Source organism: Xenopus laevis, chromosome 1S (genome assembly GCF_017654675.1).
Source record: "Xenopus laevis strain J_2021 chromosome 1S, Xenopus_laevis_v10.1, whole genome shotgun sequence".
Lineage (NCBI taxonomy): Eukaryota > Metazoa > Chordata > Amphibia > Anura > Pipidae > Xenopus > Xenopus laevis.
This window is the reverse complement of record NC_054372.1, coordinates 126,125,146-126,143,414: the sequence shown is the minus strand read 5'-3', so window position 1 is coordinate 126,143,414 and position 18,269 is coordinate 126,125,146. Positions and strand designations below refer to the sequence as shown.

General features: G+C 40.8%; 1 protein-coding gene across 1 annotated transcript; it reads left to right on the top strand.

Moving 5' to 3' along the window:
- The first annotated feature begins 8,001 nt into the window (after window positions 1-8,001).
- On the top strand, window positions 8,002-15,747 carry znf367.S (zinc finger protein 367 S homeolog). Its single transcript, XM_041580165.1, has 5 exons — window positions 8,002-9,228; window positions 11,538-11,688; window positions 12,515-12,634; window positions 12,872-13,007; window positions 14,014-15,747. The coding sequence occupies exons 1-5, from the start codon at window positions 8,827-8,829 to the stop codon at window positions 14,246-14,248; spliced, it is 1,044 nt and encodes a 347-aa protein (XP_041436099.1). The 5' UTR covers window positions 8,002-8,826; the 3' UTR covers window positions 14,249-15,747.
- Window positions 15,748-18,269: the final 2,522 nt, after the last annotated feature.

The following is an 18,269-nucleotide window of genomic DNA, read 5'->3' as shown; positions in this document are numbered from 1 at the left end:
AAATAGATCTGAATGGAGAGTCTTCACGGATGCCCTATACTCCACTGGGATTCGAAGGAACAGATGAAGTGCCAAACGCTGGCAACAATTCACCAGTGTTACCGCCAGCAGGGACATCTGCAATTTACTAACAGACGTAGGCAAAATCACTAGCAAAAGAGATAGGCGCTAGCTCTCATTCACACTCTATCGCCAGGCAACTGAACGTTAGCTCTTTTGCCAGACTTGCCTTCACCAGCTCAGAAAGGAAAGTGCACTGGAGTGCAAAGATCTTCCTCAATCTTCTGTTACTTACATCAGTGATAGCCTGTAAAAGTTCTAAAAAATTTTTTTTGGGTAACTGGTTTCCCCCATACATTTTCTAACATATGGAACATTAACTATACATTGGGCTCATGTGTAGGGCATTATAATAACTCTAATGTCTTTATTAAGGTTCCCTGGACATGTGTAATTAACAGTGGAAATGTAATGTATTTGCTGCAACATATAACATAAAGATGTCCATTCAACTTTAAATTTCCCACCGTATGCAAGTTAACCTGAGCACTAGACCTCTAGCGAAATTACACTAGGCAGAAATGAATGCTAGTGCATCTTCGCTTTGAATTGCTTGCATTGCTGAAGTAACTGTATCGAAAAGTCGCCAGCATTCTGAGCCCATGACGAAACTCCACATTTTAGTGAATTAGCGTTATCTGAGCAAATTTATGACTGGCGAAGTGTAGCCATGGTTGCAAAGAGGCCGTTGGCGACTTATCACCGGTTAGTGAATCTGTTCCATAATGCAGTACTTGCTCGCTTGTTCTGTCTACACCACTTTTTTATAAGTGTCCGCAGCAAAATCATTTTTTGTACACAAAACTTACAAGAAATGAGATTCGGGAGATTTTGTTGCCTGGCGACTAATCGCCTCGTCTTCCCTGAACTGCCTCAGCCTTTTTCCCCATAGGCTGCAATGAAAAGTCGCCTGCGCTAATCCACATGCGGCGATGTGTTTTCTATAGTCGCCAGGCGACAAAATCTCCCCGAATCTCCTCGTGTGGACTAGCCCTTAGGAGTATCATGAACCCCAATCCGAACGACAGCCATTTATCTTTGCAGAGTACAATTACTGGCACTATGCAAGGATCATTGATTTACAGGCAATGCATTACAGAAGGACCCAATTATTTTACTTATTTCTTAAGGTTTTTTGTTTTTTTTTGAGGGGGTGAGCATTTGTAGAGACTTTCTATATTTAAACAATACTGGGCGGTTTTAGGGCAAGGTTCTAATGGAGACTCAAGATCCTTTTCATACATGCACCGATTATTATTTCCACTCAGTGACAGACTAGGATGCCAGAGGCGCACCAGCCATTCTGTTGCGGGAAAACATGTTTTTTCAAAATGCCCCCCCCTCTTCGTACGTGATTTTTGGCCTGCATGTCAGTGTCGCACGAGCTGCCAGGGGCCCTGAGGGGGTGCCGGCCCCGGTAGTTCCGCCACTGCCCCCTCCTTTTTCCCCTAAGCAGCCTAACAATAGAACAATGGGAAGGTAACCAGATAACAGCTCTATGTCACGAAATAAAAGCATCTTAAGACTCCTTAAATTACATTGAGTTGGAGAAACAATAGCCTGCCTGGGAGCAGTTGCTGGCTCTTTCTGAAAGCACGGGATCAGGCAAAATGATCTGAGAAGGTCTTGGTGACTACCGGCGCTTCTGTAATTTCTGTCCATTTTGGCGCATGCGCAGTTGTTGCAAACCGGCAAATTGCTCCAACTGTGCATGCGCCGCATTGCCAGTCTCCCACTCAGCTTACCGAAGACCTGGAAGATGGCTGCTTGGAACTCCGATGCTTGAATCTGTGCTGAGGGGTAAGTATAAAGTTAGGGGCATTTCCCCGGGGGGCAGCTATGCTTGGGAGGTAGGGTTTTTTGAAAATGGTTGAATTCTCCTTTAAGGGAGAATGTAATTAAAAATCTCTTGTTATTTAAAATGGTGTTTTTGCAAATGCTTAGCACTGCTCGCATTGCAAAATCAGTCACTGGCAAATATTACATCGCTAAGAAATGGTTAGTGTTAACACTTGCTCTGGAGTTTCGTTAAATATTTCTTTGAAAAATACGTTTTGGGATTGCAAAATTTTATTACATACACTACAAATGTTCACAAAAGCCATTTGGTTGCAAACTTTGAAAGGAATTGAGGTCTGCAATTGGTCAAAAAGGGCGCAAGCAAGGTCACTAACATTCACAATGGTCTTTGCGAACATTTTTTGTGCTAATTAAGTATTTTACATTCCCCCATTTGTCGCTTGAAGAATAGGGCCCCCTACAAAGGAAGCAGACCTTGCCCCCCCTCGTGGTCTGCTTCTTCTGTAGTTACACCCAGGGCTGCCATTGGGGGGGACAGGGGGGACAAGCGTACCGGGCCCGGGCATGAAGGGGGGCCCGGCAGCGCTGCATTTTTTGAAGATCCGGCCCCCCCTTACGAGCGCCCGAGCCGTACGTCCTCCCTCTGCGTTGCCGAATACGGAAGTGCCAAAAAGACGAAGCCGATGTCACGGAAAAAGCCGAAGTCCCGAAGCGCTGAAAAGACCGAAAGTCACGAAGCGCCGAAAAGACCCAAAGTCACGAAAACAGCCAAAGCCGAAGTCCTGAAGCGGCGCAAAGACCCGAAGTCACGAAAGGAGGCGAAGTTGAAGTACTGAAGCCATGAGTTCAATTCTACTGAACACCATTTTGTGTATTTTTTAATCCCATGGCCACCAATGTATTATTTTAATATTCTATAGGCCCCTACCACCAATCTTTTTGTAAAACATTTTTTTTTGGGCCCCCAATTTTTTTAACTTGTAAGGGGCCCCTTGCCACCAATGTTTTTTTTTTGTTTTTTTTAAATTTTAGGGCCCCAATTTTTTTTAACTTGTAAGGGGGCCCCTGACACTTTTTTTTTACATTTTTTTTTGGGGCCCCAATTTGTTTTTAACTTATAAGGGGGCCCCTGCCACCAGTTTTTTTTTACATTTTTTTTGTTGGGGCCCCAAGTTTTTTTAACTTATAAGGGGGCCCCAATTTTTTTTAACCTGTAAGGGGGCCCTGCCACTTTTTTTTTCAAAAAACTTTTTTTTTTTTTGAATTTTTTTTTTGGGGCCCCAATTTTTTTAACCTGTAAGGGGGCCCTGCCACTTTTTTTTTCAAAAAACTTTTTTTTTTTGAATTTTTTTTTTGGGGCCCCAATTTTTTTAACTTGTAAGGGGCCCCTTGCCACCAATGTTTTTTTTTTAAAAAATTTTAGGGCCCCAATTTTTTTTAACTTGTAAGGGGGCCCCTGCCACTTTTTTTTTTACATTTTTTTTTGGGGCCCCAATTTGTTTTTAACTTATAAGGGGGCCCCTGCCACCAGTTTTTTTTTACATTTTTTTTGTTGGGGCCCCAAGTTTTTTTAACTTATAAGGGGGCCCCAATTTTTTTTAACCTGTAAGGGGGCCCTGCCACTTTTTTTTCAAAAAACTTTTTTTTTTTTTTAATTTTTTTTTTGGGGCCCCAATTTTTTTAACTTGTAAGGGGCCCCTTGCCACCAATGTTTTTTTTTTAAAAAATTTTAGGGCCCCAATTTTTTTTTAACTTGTAAGGGGGCCCCTGCCACTTTTTTTTTTACATTTTTTTTTGGGGCCCCAATTTGTTTTTAACTTATAAGGGGGCCCCTGCCACCAGTTTTTTTTTAAATTTTTTTTGTTGGGGCCCCAAGTTTTTTTAACTTATAAGGGGGCCCCAATTTTTTTTAACCTGTAAGGGGGCCCTGCCACTTTTTTTTCAAAAAACTTTTTTTTTTTTTGAATTTTTTTTTTGGGGCCCGAATTTTTTTTAACTTGTAAGGGGGCCCCTGCCACTTTTTTTTTCAAAAAACTTTTTTTTTTTTCGAATTTTTTTTTGGGGCCCCAATTTTTTTTACCTTATAAGGGGGCCCCTGCAACCAATGTTTTTTTAAAAAAAACATTTTTTTTTTACTTTTTTTTTTGGGGCCCCAATTTTTTATAAGGGGGCCCTGACCATCAATAGCTTTTTATAACTTGTGGGGGGTGTTACTTTTTTAGCGCTGATGTCTGTGTGGTCTTTTAACTGCGATGTGGAGTGGGCGGCATATGGGGTGGAGCTTGGTCGTCAGTGTGGGCGGGGCCCAGGGAGCCCCAAAAATATTGTTGTACGGGGCCCCGTGATTTCTAATGGCGACCCTGGTTACACCACTAGGTAATCCTCTTGTGGAGTATAGTTTAGTTAAAGGGGAACTCCACAAAAACATAACTTGAGCTTTTTGAAAAGTAAACATAATTTCAAGCAACTTATACAATATACATTAGTTAAAAAATATGCACTTTTCATGATTTTTAATGGTTTCTGACAGCCTAATCCCCTGCTCTCCGACTACTTTGCTGAGCTGGCTGACTACTGTTACTTTGCATCAACAGCCATCTATCCTTAGCCTGCATCCTCCAAACCCCACAATTCCCTGCACACGTGATTTCAATAAGGAACTGAAACATCACAGTACAATGCATTGTGGGTTATGTAGTTCCTGCATGTTGTCTGTAAGCTGTGGAGAAGTTGTTACAATTTGTAACATCAGTGTTTAGTCCCTCCTTCCCTGCCAGGATTTCAAATGATGCCGAAAGAGAAGAACTGTTAACCAGCTGGATTGCAGTATAAAAATGGCATTTATTCATATGTTTTGAAGAAACAGGTAACTGTGATGGGTATGTTAGGGGTTACTTTGTTATGTGGGCCTCTTTATCAAATTTTGGTTTGGAAGCCGGAGTTCCCCGTTAATAAAAACGGTGCAGTTTATATGTTAAAAGTAAAAGGAATGGATGCACCATAGTCAAAAAAGAAAAACCTTTTGGCTAAGCTCTACTGGCTTTCAATCTGTGTGCAGCTACACTGAGTGGTTTCTGAAGCAAATGTATGCATTTTCGTGCCAAAATCCACTCACAGTAGCTGCACTCAGCCTTTTGTACCCCTAACCTTACAGTGTCAACAATACCAAAACATCAGTATAACCCATTTTATATTTGTAGCTGTTAGAAGACTAACCAGAGTGCAAATTGGTCAGCTGTGAGCTCTATGAGGCACCTAGCAGAAGCCATATCACACCTGTTTCAGTTTCAGGTATGTAATCCAAGGAAAGGAAGTTGCTTCTCTACATGTACTTCCCTCTCTGCTTGTGCCTGCCCTCTCTGGTGGGTTTGAAAAGGGTGAGTTAGGTTTATTAGCGTCAATATAATCATAATCATGTACAGTTTGTTGCCGCTGCCTTAGCTTTGCAGTCCGACTACAGTGTAACATTACCTGCAGGAGGATGTCACATCAGTGTGATAGGATTCAACCTCATGCAAACCTGTTTTTTTTTTATTTGGTATAACAGTCATTCAAGCTTATTGTATGTATAATAAGGTGAAAGTGCTAGCTAGCTGTGGTGCATGGCAACTCAAAGCCAGGCTAAGCTTTGGCACCCAGGGCAAGGATTACCAGTGTTGGAACTAGGGGTAGGAAGAAGAGGCACGTGCCTAGGGCAGTACATCTCCTGCTGCCTAACCCTGTTCCGAGCCCATGTCCCCTCACTGCTTGCCAGTTTTTTTCTGTGTGCTGGGTTGCCAGTGCATGCCCTCACTCATACGCAACCATGCATGGTGGGCAGGTTGGGTACGTGCTTGCCAGTCAGGTTGCCTAGGATGGATGGTTTGACCTGCCCTTGAGGAGTGCGATATCTGTTGCTCACTTCTACTCCCAGTCCTACCTCACCATTACCTGACGTCTGCAGACTTAGTGGCAGGCAGATAGGGAAAGGAGAGACAATAAGTGGTTATTAATAGTTAATTGTATTTGACCATAAAAATTAAAATAAACAGCAACAAGTATTTATTGCAAGTGCACTCTTCCCGTGTTTTCCAAAGTGGCTGTGCCATACGCAGATGCCTCTATTGCCAACCTCTAGTTTTAGCCCTGCTACCTGTTATCTGGCTGCTAGGGAAGCCACCATGCTGGTATTTCACCGGCCTAGCCTGTAAAATACCAACCAAGGCCTGGGCAGGTATTACAAATTTACTGTCAATGTAGCTGTAGGTAAATTTGTGATCACCAGTCAAACTGCTCCCGGCCTGCCTCCGATGCACCCTCAGCCCACCCCTTTCTTCCCTCTATAGCAGGCATGTCCATAGTGCGGCCCTTTTTCAAATTTACACCGGCTCTCAGCCTCCATCATGAAATGAATAATAATGAGGCCCCCCAGCACAGTGCGATCAGGAATCCCATAGCAGTAATATTAAGGCACATTAGTGAAATGATCTGCAACTTGGTCTATACTGCTGCCTGTGTGCTGAAGGTGTTAGCAATAGACAAGTACTGGCACATAGAGACGCACTGTTTTCATATACTTCTTTTGGGCTGAAGGTGTCAATAGACATACTGATGTGCCAGTACAGTAAACTAAAGAAGTATGGCTTCACTACGTTCCAGTATGTGTCTATTGCTAACACCTTCAGCACACAGGCAGCAGTATAGACCAAGTGGCAGATCATTTCACGAATGTGCCCAAATATTACTGCTACGATTACTCAATTCCTGTAATTTAATGTTACTGGTTCAAAGAATGTCGGGCTGAATGGTCGGCCCCCACACATTTTCACCTCACCAAATCTGGCCCTCGTTACAAAAAAGTTTGGGCACCCCAGCTCTATTGCTACAATACTTACCAATTCCACGCTCCAAGACTCAGGTCCATCCCTCTACATCACGACTTCGCCCTGTGACATCACAACCCAGCTCCTGTGACACCATGTCCCCATCCATTTGCATAATGCCCCTCCACCCCTCCCCCTTAACGCACTGGTGTCTGTGCTGCTATGTATTAATTGTCTGTATTAATTACTAATCAGCCTTATATTGTAACATTTCTATTCTATGTGTACTGTCTATTGTGAGTGGGTCCCTAAGATCAGTAAGTGACAGCAGCACAGAGCATAGTTAGTTAGGCAAAAATGTAATGTATAAAGGCTGGAGTGACTGGGTGTCTAATCCAACTTCCTGCTTTTCAGCTCTATAACTCTGAGTTAGTCAGCGACTTGAAGGGGGGCCACATGAGACATATCTGTTCTGTGAGTTTGCAAGTGATCCTCAGCATTCAGCTCAGATTCAAAACCAACAGATATGACCCATGTGCCCCCTCAAGTCTCAAGGGTAACCAGTCAGTGGAAACCAAGAGAGCTAGTAAAAGAGACACTGGTAAAACAGGTGTGTTTGCTTCAGAATCCATTCACGCACAGTAGTGATGTGCGGGCTGGCCTGATACCCACGGGTCAGGCTGACCTTGCATCTCCTTTCCCGGTCGCGGGTAGTTGAAGGTTGAGCTCTTCTGACTGCTCTCCCCACCTGCAACCTTCCAAATAACGGCTTACGGGTTGAACTTTTATAGACGTGCGCCTCCTGCCCTGCCGCTATAGTGACGTCATTGGCGGGGCAGGTCGGCGCACATCTATAAAAGGAACCCGGAATTAGGGCGAGGGTGGGGGTCCGGAAAAGCCAGACCCACACAAAGGATTGCCACCTGGCCGGTATTTTACTGGCCTGCCCGGTAAAAATGATGGTTGATCCCAATGTTATTAATAGGGAAAAAAGATAAATATATAGGAAGGCTGGTATTTTTTCCCAGAAAAGGTGGCAACCCTACCCACACATCACTAACGCACAGGATATGCAGTAGATAAGATACATCTTGAAAAATCCCTTTGTGTAGTACAGGGCTTATCTGTTAATTGCTGTGTATCCTGTGCCTTTCCCCATGGCTACACAACAGCTTGTTTATATAAACTATAGCAAAGCTGCTCAAGTACACCATTTTACTAGTGCCGCATAACAGTACATTTTATTTTCATTACTTGAAAATTCATTTTTAAGCGTTACTGTTCCTTTAAAGGGGAAGTTCATCCGAATGAACATTTATGGGCCATGAATAGGAACTGGAGACTAAACTGACCGGTAATAAAAACGAATTTATTTTGAAGGTTTTTGTTCATAGTTTCTAAAAAACCTAGCAGTATAGGCTTCGTGTGTTAATCTGATCTACATAAACACTATTAGTTCATTGAGCGTTCCAGGGAATAATCAATCCCTTCCACTACAACTGTGGCAACAAAAAAAAAAAGTGTACTACAAAAGGCTCCCTACAGCAAAGTAGAAAGAATATTGAGGAATTGGCGCCAACTATACGATGATGCCATAAACCAAGTACAGCCAATGGCAGAAGCCGTAAAATACTCGTCACTGGACCTGTCAATCTCACTCTATCTTACGTCATCGGTGCTTGTCGAGTTATTTCATAGGCTTGCGGCAGATGCGGGTATGGGTGGGTGGAGCTATACTGTCCATTCAAGACTTTACTGTCAAATAAAAGTTAACGTCACGAGCTCCGCCAATTAGCAAACTGGCTTACCCCCTACGCCAAAACCAAAAAAGGTGGGTTCGTGTCAAAGAAGGCGGTTTCCCCTGTAGCCAATCAATTGGGCGAAGCGCGGATCGTGTCTCTTCTTTCTCTCGTTTTATTGGTTAAGCTTTCCGTCAGTCTGAAAGACAGCGACTCGCGCCTGGCGCTAGAAAGGTGATTGGTGTCTTCCAGGCGCGAAATCTAACGCGGGAAAAAAAAAAAAAAAAGAAGTGAAGGACTGTTCGGCCGCCAACGCCTCTTTTCTTCATCTACAATCCGTGGCCTTGAAGGTTCCACTTGGGGACGTAGAAGTGGGAAGTGTTGGGGTCCCCGCTGCCCTGGGCATGTCGGATAGACTGTAAACAATGATGTCTGACGTTCGCTCTTCTCCGCTGCAGCAGTCTGCTCAGGACACGTCGCCTCCCCGCCGGGTGCTAGTGTCTGTTATCAAGGCGGTCTCCCCCTCCTCAGCCCATACCCCTCTCAAGCAGCGGCGACCTCCTTACACACTAAGTACTGCTCAGCCGAGCCCCGTCCCGACCAGCCCCGGATTCAGTGACTTCATGGTGTACCCGTGGCGCTGGGGGGAGAATGCTCACAACGTCACACTGAGCCCGGGACCCATCTCCAGGCATCAGCCGCAGTCACTCGAATCTCTTCACGCGACTAGAGATGGTGGCGCCAGGGCTCGAATTGCCGATGTTCTCGGAGGCGGTGCTGCGGGTGTCGGGACAGACCGGAGAGAGGATGGCGCTGCGGGACTGACGGTAAGGTGGCGCTATTTATAGGAGGGGACATGGGACCGACAATATTACCTTATTCCAGGGGAGTATGAATGGGAATAACCATATTGCCATACCTAATATAGGTACTCCACAAGAGAAGGGCTCTAGTAACCAATAGAATTGGACTAACCCTATTACCATAGCTACCATAGTTACTTCAGGGGATAATGATTGCAATTGGACTGACCCATTACCATAGTTACTTCAGGGGATAATGATTGCAATTGGACTGACCCATTACCATAGTTACTTCAAGGGATAATGATTGCAATTGGACTGACCCATTACCACAGTTACTTCAGGGGATAATGACTGCAATTGGACTGACCCATTACCACAGTTACTTCAGGGGATAATGATTGCAATTGGACTGACCCATTACCATAGTTACTTCAAGGGATAATGATTGCAATTGGACTGACCCATTACCATAGTTACTTCAGGGTATAAGGATTGTAATTGGACTGACCCATTACCATAGTTACTTCAGGGGATAATGATTGTAATTGGACTGACCCCATTACCATACCTACAACAGGTACTCCAGGGAATAATGTGAGGAACCATATTACTATACAATGCTCCAGAGAAGGGCTCCCAGCAATGAATGGCATGGTACTAACCATATTCCAATAGTACAAATTCATGACAATGTCAACACGCTGGAGAAGGTACTGGGCCTTGGATGTATGGGCAATTACATGGTTTAAGAAATGCCTACATCAGATCAGAAACACAAAGTGTGTGTCGGGACACTGGACTAATTGTTCATGTGGAATTCCTTTTAATGCAGACTTCATGAATGTAGCCCTAATTTATATTCAGTCACTTTGACTCCAGAGGACAATGAATAAGATGGGAATAACCCTATTACCATATTTAACATAGGTACTCCAGGGGAGAAGGGCTTCAGTAAGGAATGGCATGGGACTAACCATATTACCATACTGGTCCTCCAGGGAATAATGAATGGGATCGGGCAAACCATATTAACATACTGAAAGAAACGGTAACACCAACAAATGAAGTGTTTTAAATGAATGAAAATACATTGTACAGTTGCTCTGCACCGGTACAGCTTTATTATTGATATTCTCAGATTTACAAGTTATTCTGAATTGAGAAAGCCGGCTTGATGACCGGTGAAAGGTCTTCAAGGAAAAAACACAGCAAGTCCAGTTGATTTGACTTATTTCGATAGATATACCATGACCTGGATGAATGAGAATCTTCACAAACGTATAGATATTCTCATTCCTTCAAACCACTTACATGTATTGCCGTCACTGTTCCTTTAACATATACTCTCTACGGGTGAAGGGTTCCCAGCAATGAATGGCATGGCACTAAACATATTACCATACTGGTACTCCAAGGGATAATAAATGGGATGATAAATGTGATGGGACAAACCATATTATCATACTTAATATAATCCAGGGGAGAAGGGCACCCAGACATGAATGGCATGGAACTAATGATTTCACATACCTAGCATAGGTACTTCACTGGAGAATGGCAGACCAAAATGAATGGCACAGGATTAACCATATTACAGCACCTGACACAAGTAATCACTGGGAGGATTATCAAGGCACTCACCCCTAATTTAACTCTGGTTCAAAAAAGATACAGTTGTTGCAATTTAAATATCTCATGGCAGTGAGTTGGCTCACAAGGGAAATAAAATACTGTACAGTTTGCACCCTGGCACCCCCTGGGACAGAAAATGAGCCAACACACTAGCTGTCCAGAAGATTTTCTAATGCTCCATGCATTATGTATAAGATATGTCTATGATCACATAGTTGCAAAGAATGTCCCCTATTCAGATAAAAAAAAGCACCTGATGCTGGTTTCCCTTCTGTACATGGAGCTTTAAATTATAGGCATTCTGCCTACAGGTTTTCCCATTCCCGGGAGGTGAAGTTATTCCACAATCTTAGAATCTGCACAGAAATTATTGCTGGAAGTACTTACTGCTCCATAGTACAGTTATTTGTGTTCAGCACCCTTTTTGAGAACAAACATTTGGTCAATTTCTTCAGGTCCTAAAAAGTTTAAAAGATCTATGAATAGTTATGCACAAATTTTCTCCTAAATTTTACAATGTTAGTTCTTGCATTAACATTTAGAGTATTAGAGGTAATCGCTCATTTTGCATTTCTGCATATTTTCAGCAGGATATAATTGGGTTTCTTTTATATTCAAAAGAAAGCAATGATATCTCGTGATTTAAATCATTTTATGCAAGAAATCTTTGTAAAATGTCAGTTTTTTTGTATGTGCAGGATGGAAGTCGCCGGGGCCGCCCAAGAGCAGAAACTGTTCGAGACTTAATAAGTGAGGGTGAGCACTCTTCTAGCAGAATCCGCTGCAATATCTGCAACAGGGTTTTTCCAAGAGAGAAGTCGCTGCAAGCACACAAAAGGACTCATACGGGTGAGATGAATCATTTTTATTTTGCAATATAAAAGGAAGATTAGAAGGACTATTTGTCCTAGAATATGATTATCTTGACTAGTCTACATTTTACATAACTATATATACCATTGCTAGCAAGCAAAACAGAGCTTTACATTAAATCACATTGTAAACATAATAAAATATGCAGGTCCAATTTCTATTTTAAGCAAGATGGAAGATTAAGCTGGTATGTAGGTCTGTACCTACACAAAAGTTTAACTTGACTAATCTTTGGCTTAGTGTTTTGATTATCTGTCTCTAAAGGACCAGTATAAAAAGCAGTGGGTGGACAAATTTTTTTTCAGTCTGTCTAGAGAAGAGAAACTTTCTTGTGTTACAGTATAATATGTCATATTTTGCAGGAGGGTTTTATGATGAATTTGCACCTATGCTGACAACGATGGGTATAACTTAACAGATTTCAATCATTAGCACAGCAACATACTTTTGATCATATAACGTATTAAAGGGGTGGTCCACCTTTAAGTTAACTTTTGGTATGCTATAGTATGGCTAATTCTAAGTAATTAAATGATTTGTGTTCTTCTGAACCGTTTCAGCTTTTAAACGGGGGCCACTGACCCCATCTAAAAAACAAATGATTCATCTTTCTATTCAGTCCTTCTGTTCATACTCCAGGCTCTTATTTAAATCCATGCATATACTCATAATATCCCTCTCTACATCATACTAAAAGTTAATTTAAAGATGAACAACCCCTTTAATTGAATTTTTAAACTTCTGCCATGTATGATAATTTGAAAATGATTTTACTTAAAATTGTTTTTTTTTTTTTCCAAAGGTGAAAGACCTTATCTGTGTGACTATCCAGACTGTGGGAAAGCCTTTGCACAAAGTGGGCAACTGAAAACTCACCAGCGTCTTCACACAGGAGAGAAGCCCTTTGTCTGCTCAGAAAATGGTAACTTACACAGATAATGTAAAAAAAACGCGTGGGAGTGCGAATACCATATTTCTACAAAAAGGCATGCGTTTTTTTTTTGTTTTTTTTTACTGCAGTAAAGTGAAATGTAAGCACACTTACTGGTTAATAATTCTTGCTAGCAAATTGAGTTTGTGTATACTGCTTAATATTACTAACAAACATACATGGTTTCAGATATTTTAAAATCTTTTTTTTTTTTTGTTTATCCTTAAGGTTGTTTAAGTCGGTTTACACATGCAAACCGTCACTGCTCCAAGCATCCATATGCAAGGCTTCGGAGAGAGGAGTCGAGCAACAAACCAAACCAAATACAAGTGGCTGATAAAGATACAGCAGAGTGGCTTGCAAAGTGAGTTTATTTGCAATACTAGACTTGGTGCAGACACTCAAGTATCCACTGTAAAGTTAAGCATCAATATTTCCTCGTCATTGTCTTCTAGTGATGTAAGACACCATTAGGTCACATAGATTTGTACCTCTCCAGCTGTTCTTTAATGCAATAATTCTGATTTTACCAAGGTTACATATGGTTAAGGCCTTGCCTGTCTGGGGCATTGCTACTGAAATACTAGTACTTATTTGCACAGTAGTGATACTGAAGCTCAAAATGCATGTATAAATGGTTAATTGCCTCCATAGTTTTTTTTAAAAAAAGGAGTCCTAAACCCTCTCTCGGCATCTGTTTCTCTTCATTCTCTAGTCATGCAGGAGTTGGGTGTCGGAGAGTCATTGACAGTTACATCCAATATATCTTATAGGGGGGCTTCCTTTCCTAGCTGATGTATTAGAGCTCACTCAATAACAGATTTTGTTTGTACTGGAATCTAACACAATAACTGCCTTTTGCACAAATTCTGCATGTAGAGAGACATGAAGTCTGGTGATTTTAATAGGGTCAGCTCTAATACATCCGCTAGATCTAACTGTCATGGTTATCTGACACCCAACTCCTGTCCTGAGAAACTGATGATGAGAGAGCTAGTGAAGATAAACTTGATTATTTCAGAAACAGTACAGAACTTTGAATTTTTTTGTATTTAGAAAGTTTCTTATTTCAGTATGACGAAGCTTATATTAGATTTTCATTACCAAGATAGATCCCCTTTAAGATTACATATTTTTTACCTGAATTTCTTGATTAGATCTTTTAATACCACCTCTTTGTAGTCCTTCCATCTGTGTAACAAGCGGTTTTGTGAATTTCCCTGTGGAGTTGCTTTCTTGTATAAGTTCTGTTGTTCAATGAGGAAATTGAATAGAATTCATCCGTGTGCAGTAATGTGTTAACGGATGTAAACCGGAATAAAATTATTTACATCTAAAATATTGTCTAATTTATATAACTTTTCTTATAGGCACTGGGAAGCACAAGAACAGCTACCACCCACATTAAAAGTAAAATCCATTCAAAAGGCGGATCAAGAACAGCAGGATCCTTTAGAGTATTTTCAGTCGGATGAAGAGGAAGACAATAAGAATGTCTCTCACTCAGCTTCCCGTAGATGTCTGCAGGAGCAGCGAGAGCGTATGCATGGAGCTCTGGCTCTGATTGAGCTAGCTAACTTAACTAGCGCACAGCTACGCCAGTAATCTTACGTAGAGCTGTACCATGTGTCCAACCCTAGTTGTACCTTGGTCCCTTTTTTTTCCCTCCAGAAGGACATATTTTAAAACGTATTATCTTGGCCAGAAAAATAGGCGACTAAATACAGCTGGGTTATAAGCTAAGCACCTTATTTGCTTGACATAGGCTGCTATCCTGTAGAACTTTTAATGAAGAATGTTGTTGCTTCCTTCATTGGAGCAAGAGAGAATTGCACTTTTATGGTAAGGATGTAAAGTGTTTTAAATATAAATATTGTTTGTAAATATGGGACAGAAAAGAGGCAAAGGTTTCTATCCCTTTTGTGGGGTAGTACATTTTACAAGCTTAACATGCTGTTCTCAAAAACTCCATGAACAATCTTGCACAGATCGGCTGAATGCATTCCTTCCTGTAGGAAGTTTTGGATTTTGGTTATTTCGCTTGCTGTGTGTTCCATCAAATCTCATCTTTGCAGATAATTCCTTGTGTGGATGGCGATTGCAGCAGAACATGGATGTCAAATTGTGCAGCAAATGCAATCCAGACCATGGGTTTTCTACCCAAATGTGAAAATAATTCACTAGTTTTGCATATGCCACAATAAAAGAAAATCTGCAAATTGTAGCAGAACTCTGGCATATGTTTTACAATATTATATGGGCATGACGCCTATATGAATTTTCTAGGGATGCACCGAATCCAGGATTCGGTTTGGGATTCAGCCAGGATTCAGCCTTTTTCAGCAGGATTCTGCTGAATCCTAATTTGCATATGCAAATTAGGATTGGCAAGGGAAATCTGGTGACTTTTTGTCAAAAAACAAGGAAGTAACAAATGTTTTCCCCTTTCCCACCCCTAATTTGCATATTGGTATTCGGCCGGAAGGATTCGGGGGTTCGAGCACTCTTGATGCATCCCTAGAGTTTTCACTGTAGATTGCAAAGGAGCCAGTATTTTTGCAGTACTTTATCTATCTTTTACTTTCGAGATTTATGCAAACCTCTCTTCTGCAAGAAGCACAGGAAAAACTTCGGCTTTCAGGGCCTTTGGGGTATAAAGTTGCACTTGTCCCAAAAGAGAACATCTGCAGTTAAGCTTGAAAAATGATAACGTTATTGGTAAATTGTCCATAAAATGGACTCTGACGTTGTATGGCACTTGTATGTTTTTTTTTTTTTTTCTAAAGAGGGTATTTTACATGGAGATTTTGACATGTACTAAACTATTTTAAATCATTTCTTGCAGACACTAAAATGGAATACTCAGCTTTTTAGTAATTATATATAAATATCTTCATATGTCTCTGTTACATGTTTGTAAGTTGTCTAAAAGCCACTTTATTGCTTTGAGCATGCCAAGTTGTATTTTGAATTTGTATTGCTGATGTAGGCACGATGAGAGTACTTGCATTATTTTAATACAAAAAAATAAGCTTTAAAGTAGCAATACCTAGCATTTAGCAATAAATGGAGATCTACTTGTCAGTGGAAACCATTTTTTTTTCTATGTTCTTGTCGTTCCTTTTTTAAGAATTAGCAGCTAAGCATTAACTATTTAAAAAAAAAAAAAAAGTGGTTGTCACCTTCCTTACACATACTTATGTTTTAATAGGACAGACTGGATACTTCTCTCCTTCTCTAGTCTTGACTTACTAGTAAAACACAAGTCAGCCCTTCATTTTTAATACTTGGTGTATAGGGTACTCTTGTTGCTGAAATTACTTTCTAAATGTTTTTAATTCAGAAATTAAACAATATTTATTTGTTTTTCTTGAGTTAAACAAGGTAAACTGATAAATGAAGCAGATTTCTGTTTCCCACTTGTGTGGAATTTAATCGGAGGCACACAAATGTCCTCTTCTCCCCCTTTAAAAACTAAGGGGTGAAGGAGCTTGGAGATGGTTTAAATATGAAGATTTAGAGCTCCAACGCTCTGCTAACTACAGGGGAGTTAGTGTAAAAATAAAACAATCTGTTACGGCTCTATAATTTAAAGATTTTTTTTTTTTTTTTAATTCAAAGAGGCAGAATACAGGAAGTGCTATTTTTCTGTAACAGAAGCCTACATCTTGAGAGTGATGGAAATGTAATAATTCAACTACAATTAAAACGTAGGTATTATTTCAATGTATGTGAGTTTTTTTTCTGTTTTATACTTTAATGATTGTCAAGCACAGTGATTCTAGCTGTTTAGTTGCCTAAGCATTTAATAGCTTGGCGGATGGGTTACAAAATAGCTGGAATCACTTATGTGGACTTTAATAATGCTGCTGGCAAATGCACTACATTTGTTTTTCTTTTTCCCCTCTCCAATTGACTTTAGACATATGAGTTGAGGTGCCATTTAAGTGAATCGGGGCTGACCAACATTTTATTACCGTTGCTCAGGCAACAACTTTCTGTACACCACTGTCCTGAGCATTTGGGATTTGCATACCTGCATATATAGCTTGCCCTGCAGTTAGTTGCTGTTAAAGGTGGTCAAAATACCCATTTTTAACATATGTTTAGTAAATAGGTTTTGGGTTATGATCCACTTGCGTATGATCTGTTTTTGCTTTCTTGTGTTCACCACAAGGTGAGTAAATGAAATCGCTTTGTATTCACAGTGCCACAGGGAAGCAGTGAACTTTGAAAGCAACTTGATGCTTGTGAGTAAGACCCCTTAATCGACATGAAGCCTATTGTATCAATATTCCACCCAAAAGAGTTTGTTTTGGGGTTCTTTGTGTCAAAACAAAATGATGACATGACAAAATCCACCTTTTTTTAGGCCCCATCCTCTCATCCATTTGACTGTTCAAAACGTTTGTGGCGTCTGCATGCATTGGCCCTACAAATGTTACGGGTCCTATTTAAAGTTCCCACCAATCATTCATTGGAGCACAGAATGCAACTGAACTTCAGGGACTGTTCTTGTATCCAGAAGAATATCCACAAAAAAAAACTTCATAAAACAGGCTAGGGTTAGGTACACACAGAATAGCTGCAAATCATCCAGGCCTTTGGTGGAAAAGACCACATCTCTGTGTGTGAGTGTGTGGGGCCCACAGTTACCCAACTAAACAGTTGCAGGCAGCTTTAAAATGAAAAAAACAAACAAAAAATGTTCTCTACAATTTATGCCCCCATTTCTGGTCTCAAGTCTGTTCTACTCCAAAATACTGATGGCACTTCCAGTTCATTTGGTGGTGTGCAGGATGGGTTTAAGAAGGGACTTCCTAAAACCGTTTAACTGTCCTAAGTTGATACATTTGTTATCTTTGTCCCTGCTGAGCAGAATCTCTTCATTACAGGCAGCTGTTAGAATTGATACAATAGTTGCTGATATTCCAGATACTGCTGAGAAATGTATCAAGTAAATGTAACAAATTGTACCAGTTCAGAATGCTCCTGGGTCACGGAGCTGCCAGACTGAGACACCAGAGACAGTGAACTTCAATTTTGCAAAAACTGTAAAAAAAATAAAAGATGGAAAACCATTGAAAAAAAGTGTTTATGGTGAACACCCTGAAAACAACTAAACTCAAAAAAGTGTTTGGAAGGTAAAACACTCCTTTAACTGTAGAGTTGCAGGCAGTATCAATATACAGAGTAAGTACAACACATAGCTGTGCAAACAAGCAGCACTGATAAACTACAACTATATCTGACATAAGAGGTGCACACAGCACTAATATACAGATGATCTTTAAATGTGCAAAAGGTGTTACTGTGCGCACTTCTGTTTATTTTTAGTGCTTGGCTGCAGTTACTTAGTATCAGTATACCGAGAAGCTGCAATACTGATGAACTGCAAAAGTGCACAGAATATTACTGAACAGAACGGAGACAGACTGCAGAACTAAAAACAGCATCAATATACTGAGTAACTATTTGGACAAATGCACTTACTGTGCAATAAAGTAGTTGTGGTGAACTACAGAGCTGAACACAGTATCAATATACTGAGTGACTGCACAGGGTATCACTGAACAGCTACAACACAATCACAACAATAAACTGCAGAACAGAAAACTATCACTAA